The following is an 8,380-nucleotide window of genomic DNA, read 5'->3' as shown; positions in this document are numbered from 1 at the left end:
GGGATACCTAAAGTGCCAGTAATTTCACCGGCTGTCTTACTCTTCACGCCGCAACACAACAGTGCAAGCATTGCTGCTTTACGCAGGATTAGCGAGCAAGATCTGTACTTAATAAATAAAAAAATATTATACTCATTATCTGTTTTAAAGATCTACGAATATAAATATTTTAATGTAGAAGTTAGTACAATTGCTGCCTATTCAAAGTCATCTGAGTTTTTTTTTTAACTTCAACTATGTTGAACTATACAGCGCCCCGTAGAACATTAAAAGAAAGTTAAGAAAAGGCGGCAAAACTAAAAGGAATGGATAAAAAATCATAAAATCTCCCAAAAACATTGTTTTACAATATGACCGTAGCAGGCCGGCTACAAAATGTTCTCGCCAGAAGAAAGCTACCGGTCGTTTCTTCTCGATGACTTTTTGTACCTGGACCAGTTAACATTCCTCATAATGCAGATTTTTTATGCCACCACGTGCAAAACGAAGGAAATACTGAAGAATATACTCTCAATAACTTTGTGACTCGTACTACTTACGTAGTTTATATTTCGGCAAGAAACATTTTTATCGTTATAAATATTTGAATATGATCATTATCATTTTCGGCCTATATACGAGTAATGTCCTACTGCTGGGCACAAGCCTCCTTTCAGACTAAGAGAGTTTGAGGTTGAGTTCAAATACACGCGGTCTTAGAGTACATTGAGAAATGTTATGTTTTACTGGCGTACTTGCATAATTATCAGACAATTTCACATACGTAAACTGAAACAACTTTGCCCTCTGGCCCCAACATTGCCTGATTCGATTTAGAGTCGATAACTTAGCACCCTTTAGGTTTTAAAACTTTTATCCCCCGTAATAATAATTACCGTGTAGATAAAAGTTTTAAACCTATAAGAGTGCTAAGTTATCGACTCAAAATCAACTCGGGCAATGTTGGGCCAGAGGCAAAGTTGAAGCAGTTTACGGTATGTAAATTCCGAAAACAAATAGAAACGCGAGTACTACATCTGGGCTCGACCCACGATCCTCTGGATCAATCAAACCGCCTAAAGGTTTTGTCTTAAGTTTAACAAACACTCTACGGCTTTTTTCTAACATTTGAACAGGTTCTGTTGTGTTTCGGCGTGGAGAGTAAGACAGCCGGTGAAATTACGTGAAGTAGACCATCTTAGGCCTCTAGGTTGGCAACGCATAACGCTTCTTTGGCGGGCCGGATTAGGGGCTCGCGGGCCGCCGTAGTTTGGCGACCCTTGCCTTAAGGTGACAGCTCATTAGAGCACCGGGCCCCCGACCAGCACCGCCTCGACTTTCGGCGTCCACTCGTTGTCGTCAGGTGGTCCACGGGCGGACGCCGCGTTGATGACGAGTGGACCTCTCGTTGTCCACGAATTTCCTAGTAAGTAGTCAGTATGGCGGCGAGCAGCGGGCTGTCACCGAGTGGTCCACTCGCCGTCCGCGCGTCTCAACCTCGCGAGTGAGGCGATCTGTGCCCTTAGTGTAAGTTTTCGGTTACAATATACGTCTCGATCGCGTTCGCGTTAAAATCTCAATTTGCATGGAAACACGGACATCGCAAACGTTCCGCTAGAGGCGCTGTTCGTGTTTGCATACAAAGTGGGACTTAAACGCGAACGCGATCGAGTCGAGACGTATTTTGTAACCGAAAACTTACACTAAGGGCATCGGTGACGCTACGGAGTTGATGTAGTGAGCGTGACAGAAATAGTAGGGGGGTTAATTAAAACGTCTTGGTTTGGAAGCGGTCAATCGCGAAATAACTTTATTTTTCTCTCTATTGTATATACAAGGGCTGCTCATTTGTTTACATTAGGGCTGTGACGCTCGGCGGCTATCAAGCGCATACATACAAATCCATAATATATGAAGAATACTAACCGCTCGAGGCGAGACGGTGCTGAGGGCCTAAACCGAAGTTCGTATCGTACCGTCCCTCTCGCTCTCGTATTAAATAGTATAAGTGTCAGAGGGACCGAACGACACGAAGTTCGATTGTAGAATTTCGTGTAGCCCTGCAGGTCGGGTGCCGGGTGGCTGTAATGAGATGTAACCTTAGTCGTTATGTAGTTTACACTGTACCATCAGCCAAATATGTGGTCTACCACCCTAAAGCTGATAATCGTTTGCATGTCACAAAACAATAATGCCAATAGACGTGTCTGTCAACTAGAAAATTCGACTTTAACGACATATTCATTTGATAGGAACTTGTTTAAAAATTGGTAGACTACTTATTTGGCTGATGGTACCTACCTATTAAGAATAGGAATTGGCGTATATCGCATTCGTCACTTAGACTGGGTACAATAAAAAAGGGATTTAAACACAAATTTAAGTAACATTTTTCTAAGGATTTCGTGTTTTATACGGAATCTTCCAAGTTTAGGTATATTTTATACCTAAGGCTGCTATTTACTCTTAAAATACTAACAATTCTCAAGCAAACTTCGTCGTTATAGTTTTCCTTGTGAGATTGATATACTTACTACCATCCTGATTTTTTCCCAATTTTTCAACCCACCGGTTTTGATTTTAGAAGGGAGGCGGGGGGGGGACGCTCGATTTTAATGAAAATTTGCACTTTAAAGGTGAATATTTCGCAAACATTATCACTGAATCGAAGAATTGTCTTAGCAAACCCCTAATGGTTTTAAAAGACCTATCCAATGATACCCTACACTATACAGTTGGATGAGAAAAAAAATCACCCACACACTACGTCTATAATTTTTTTTAGTTTTTTATTGTACCATTTTGTCGGCATAGTTTACATATATATCCGCGCAAAGTTACAGCTTTCTAGCATTGATAGTACCTGAGCAAAGCCGCGGACGGACGGACAGACAGACAGACGTCGACGTAGACGTCGTTTGCCTTCCACAGTCGAATAAAAAAAAAACGCAATGACAATGAGGTGAGGGCTACCGTTTTCGTGCTCACCAGTTGGCGCCACTGAAGATAAAAGTCCTGCCTGAAGTATACTTAGTGGTAGCACAGAATAAGTAATATGTGGTAGTTTGTTATTACGGTATGGACGCGAAGTACGAACGTGAAAACAAAATCTATTTTGTTTTTTTTTTGAGTAAATAAATAATTTATAAAAAAAAACATTTATTTTAAATCATATTTAATTTAATACCTTAAATATCGAACATGCCCCAGTTTTGCGTAGTCCCGTTTTGTTCGGAAAAAAAAGGACAAAGGTTTCCGAAAGACAAAACTGTCTCAAAACACAGACATTCATTGCCCCGGAACGCATTTAATTTGTCATAATTAATTTCAGGTTCACAAAAATATTCTAATTATAAATAAACCCGCGTAGCTCACCTAAAAACAGTGACATTTGACATTTCGGGGACCTCTCGCTACACTAGCGCCTCTAGCGGCGAATTCGTACGCCATAGTCCTCATTATAAATTTGTTATAAATGAGTATTATAGAGTTAGATCAAGTATGAGTTACAGACTAAGCAAAACACACGAATATTTATTTATTGAAATAATGAAGGTATCCAAAAATAAATACAATCAACTAACTAAAAAATGAAAAAAAAATTGGCGTGTCAGAGGTTTTCAGTCATTTAATATTTTAACACCTTGTATATTTAGATAAAGAATAAAAATTCAATGAGGGCTATCGCGTATGAATTCGCCACTAGAGGCGCTAGTGTAGCGTGAGGTCTCCGAAATGTCAAATCTCATAGTTTTTGGGTGAGCTACGCGGGTTTATTTATAATTAGAATAATTTTGTGAATATTTTGCAATATCTGAAATTAATTATGGCAAATATACGTTCCGGGGCATTGAATGTCTGTGTTTTGAGACAGTTTTGTCTTTCGGAAACCTTTGTCCTCCCTTTTTTCCGAACAAAACGGGGACTATGCAACACTGTGGCATGCTCGATATTTTTATGGTACGGTTTTAAGGTGTATTAAATATGATTTTAATCTAAACTTTGTTTTCACGCCCGTAATAACAGACTTTGACAGCCATACTTAAAAACCTCACGCAACAGTGCGCCATCTAGTGAGACAAAAAACGATAGCCCTCATTCAGCGCGTCAGTTATTCAAAAGAGCTTATTCAATGAACCCTAAAATGCTCACATTCAAAAGACTGACGACTTAGAATTGACGCAGCAAGTTCGTAACCAAATTTTTGATGATTAAAAAAACGACATTTTTATGACTTATCTGGTATATAATTTTTTTGTATTTTACCTAAAGGTACCATCACCCAAATAAGTGGTCTATCAATTTTTAAACAAGTTCCTATCAAATGAATATGTCGCTAAAGTCGAACTTTCAAGTTGACAGACACGTCTATTGGCATTATTGTTTTTTGACATGCAATTGATTATCAGCTTTAGGGTGGTAGACCACATATTTGGCTGATTGTACTCAGCAGGATGCCAAGTATCAAAGTATCCTTCCTTATGTTAATCTGACCCTTTAGCTCCCCTACTATGTATAAAATCATAAATCACTAATATGTTGCATAAAATCGAATCTCATAATTTCGTTCTCACAACAACCTTGAGCAGAATCATCATATCACCGAATTGCTTTTCGCATATATTTTTTCCTCATACTATCATTTCTCATAATTTTGTAAAGCAGAATATTAACATAACTTAATATCGATGAGAATAATATTTATATGTTCTAATAGTTGCTACGCAGAAAAACTTATCTCATAATATTACTTTGGATAAGGATAATAAAAAGCAGAATAAAATTTCGCTAAACATTCCTTGCAATTAAATTAATTAGAAAGAACTAAATAAATAAACAAAATACATTGATTCACAACACAAGACACAACAATATTATTATGTGTCATTACGGCTGTGAATCTGACACTGGCTCAGTATAATGCTGAAGCGGTAAAAACACCCCAGCCTTGTTTTAATTGTAGTTCTATATTAACCTTGCCTGTTGTGGTCGCAGTTATAACCTAACGCAACCTACTATGTAGCTGCTGTTCTGTTCTGGCGCTTTGCCTGCTGCTGTTTGTTACAGCACGCTTACTTTGCTGGCCTTACTTTAACCTTAACCCATTCATATGGCAGCTGTTATTCCTTTAACTATGTCATTACGCCATGTTAAAGTCAGCGCTATTTTAAATTCCGTGAAAATACAATTAGTCCAAACTAGTATTTTGCTATGCCATTATGCCATATAAAAATCGGCGATACTAATGTTCTGCTATTTAATATTCTGCAGAAGCATATTCGACGATAAGAGTGTTCTGCTATTTAGATGAAAGGAACCCTAAAATTTCGGATCGACATTATGCGGTAAAGGTTGGGGTTGTGAAAACGATATCGAGAAGTGATTCGTTTGCGAAATACTCATATTCTCTTTTAAAGTGCAAAGTTTTGTTAAAGTCGACAGTCCCCTTCTTCTAAAGTCTAAACCGTTGCTTGGAATGAAAAAATCATGACGGAAGTTAATAGGTATAGCAAATTAACAAGGAAAACTATTTCGAATTTAGCTTGAGAATTATTAGTTGTTTAAGAGTGAATAGTAGCGTGTTATAAACTTATAAAATACTTGGAAAATTCTTATAAAACACTTATAATATTAGGTCCTTGATGGAATGAGTGTGGTGATGGTGATAGATCGGTTTATGTGATGTGTGTGTTCTTGCAGCATGGTAGCATCTGTTGCATAGACCTAGCTATCGTAAGGTCGCGGATGAGCAAAGTAATTTTATAGTTCACCTCAAACCTCAATATTTTTTTGTTTTGCATTCCAGTTCAAGATGAGGATAAGGACATTCTGCAAGTTCGTCGAAGTGAGCGAGTTAGAGTCTATGGTTCTCCACGACTCCACCGTCGTCATAGATGGGAAGAACTACTTCTACAATTCCTACCAGGAGAGCCAACTACCCTTCAAACTTGGCTGCGAGAGCCATCGCTACGCCAACTACCTGCGAGAACACCTCGCCATGTTCAAGAAAGCCAACATCAAATGCTATTTCATCTTTAAAGGTGGACTTCCGAACATGGCAAAGAAGTTGCCATGCAATATAGCCGACCACGTCACTCCGGCTTTTATGAAGAATATTTACATGGAAGTACTCAAGGAAATGGACTTTGAGTATGTTACATGCGAGTACGACAGCAAGAGAGACATCATCGAGCTCGCTCAGACACTTGACTGTCCTGTCATCAGCTACGACGTTGAATTCTGCTTCACTGGACTCCGGTATATCCCGCGGAACGAACTCAAATTCAATGAAAGAGACAACACCATCACCTGCCGCTATTTCTCGTTGGACAAATTCATGAGGAAGTACACTTTGACGGCAGAGAAATTAGCCCTTTTCATTGTCTTGGCTGATGAACACATCTTCCCAGAAGACTTCTTTCAGGAGTTCTTCAAACGCATACGTGCACCTCTGGGTTACTTCAAAAGGAACTTAAGTTTACTGTATTGGCTTTCGAAGAACAACAGAAATACAACATTAAAGATGGTTTCGCAATTTGTAAATGCCGAGGATGAGAAAAAGTTTGTTGAAGAGGTCGACAAAGCTCAGTTGCTGATCGGAAAACGCGAGAAGGGTGGTCTCGGCGCTGCCTGTCTGCTGAACCCCGCAGCCGTCACCGTGGCACCAGGCGACCCCGAATGGTTCGCCAAAGGCGTCGCTTCAAACAACATCCCGATAAACTACGTCAATCTGTACCGTTACAAACACTTCTTCGGTTCCTTGGACGTAGAACTAGTAGACCCAATGGCGTCGTCACTAGATATCGTGAAATACGCATACGATCTGATCACTGATTTCCGAAATGACGGGTTCACATTGGTTTACGACATGAACTCCAAGAGGGAAAGTATGGTAGTGTCTGAGCTGTATTCCATCCGGAAGCCGGAGTACGAAGCGAGCGTGTGCGTGTTTGAGAATGGTTGGGATTCGGTGCGCGAGCTCGCCTTGTTTGAGCACTTCTTGAAGGAGACACTGCAGCTTGCGAGCCTAGAACCCTTGACAAAGCTACCAGAAGGCGCGAGACTCCTAACAGTAGCCCTGGTCTACTTCTCCCGCAAGAAAAGCGTCGACACGAGCACCGAGGCAACCTGCGTGCTCCTCTCCTACATCACACTAAGCCTCGTGCTCCAGAAATGCGGCAAAAACCTTCCCAAGTTTCCATTCCAATCCAAACCCATTCTGGACTCAACAACGGATGAGAGCACAGTCACTGATGAAGACTGCAACATCGCAGCGGCTGTCTTGGCTGAATATCTAGCAGTTCCCGAAACTGCTGAACAGGAAACTGTTGACGATGACCAAGTATTGTATCAGTTAAAGGAGTTCCAGATATGTCTGCGTCGGCTGGATGACTTGAACTTGTTGTGTGGTGCTCCTCTTCCGCCGACGGTCTACAGCCGCGTCTATTCTGCTGCTCTGGTAGCGCGGCTCCGGGTCGCCGCGGGCTCTGGGGATCCGCAGCCGTTTTTCGACAAACTCCTGGCCCCGGCTCCGACCGTCTACGCCTTTCTGAACGGTCTCATCGAAGCTTACCAGGCGATGTAAAGCGTAAGCTGCTTTGAATATCACAGGTGTTTTTAAAGTAACCCGACGTTATATTTTAGAAACTATCAAATTAGCCCACACCACCCACTGTTGTTCAAGGCCTCTTCATTTACACGCCACTTTCATAATTTAGAATAGAATATTAATTTGCGTCGACTGATTCATGAAGCAGGGTGGAATGGAACCTTTTAATAATAAAACTATGATTTCCGTGACAAAAGTATGGGATGTCGAAATGACATTAGTACCTAATAAAATTCCAGCCTGGCACATGATTCAATTTGTTCCACTGTACGAGTACGTCGATGTTCTTATGTAGGTGGTATGCGATAATAATGTAACTTGTTCTGCTACTTGTACTAAATAATATAGTTAGTGCCACCAGAGGTCACGCATACTAGAACATGGTATGTTATAACTACAGGATTTTGACATCGACTTCATTCATTCATTCTTCTTTTATGTAATCAGTTCTTTTTGTAACTGTGTGTGTAATATTCACTTCAACTCTCGTGACACTACCTATACTAGCATGCAAATATATCGGATATTGAAACATATCTGGAGAGAAGAATTTCTTTACATTGTATGACATTTTTAAATAAGTAACTTAAATGGTTCATTTTAAATCTATTCAGAAGCAGCTCTTTCAAACTTCTATAATTCGACATTTTACTACTTGGTTATTTTACGACCTTGACATTCTACTACCTGGTTATTTGATGACCTTGACATTCTACTACCTAATTTATTGAATCAGGCGTTACTTTGCGGAGGTCCATATCAATGAACTAAAATAATTTCCTTGCTCACCCG

The 8,380-nt window shown here is 40.1% G+C and overlaps 1 protein-coding gene across 1 annotated transcript; it reads left to right on the top strand.

Annotated features, from left to right (window-relative positions):
* Positions 1–5,791: 5,791 nt before the first annotated feature.
* On the top strand, positions 5,792–7,564 carry LOC141443726 (uncharacterized). Its single transcript, XM_074109075.1, has one exon. It carries the CDS (start codon positions 5,792–5,794, stop codon positions 7,562–7,564), a length of 1,773 nt encoding a protein of 590 aa, XP_073965176.1.
* Positions 7,565–8,380: the final 816 nt, after the last annotated feature.

The sequence above is a fragment of the Choristoneura fumiferana genome, chromosome 28 (assembly GCF_025370935.1).
Source record: "Choristoneura fumiferana chromosome 28, NRCan_CFum_1, whole genome shotgun sequence".
NCBI lineage: Eukaryota > Metazoa > Arthropoda > Insecta > Lepidoptera > Tortricidae > Choristoneura > Choristoneura fumiferana.
Note: the sequence above shows the minus strand (reverse complement) of the source record. Positions and strands in the feature narration are given on the sequence as shown.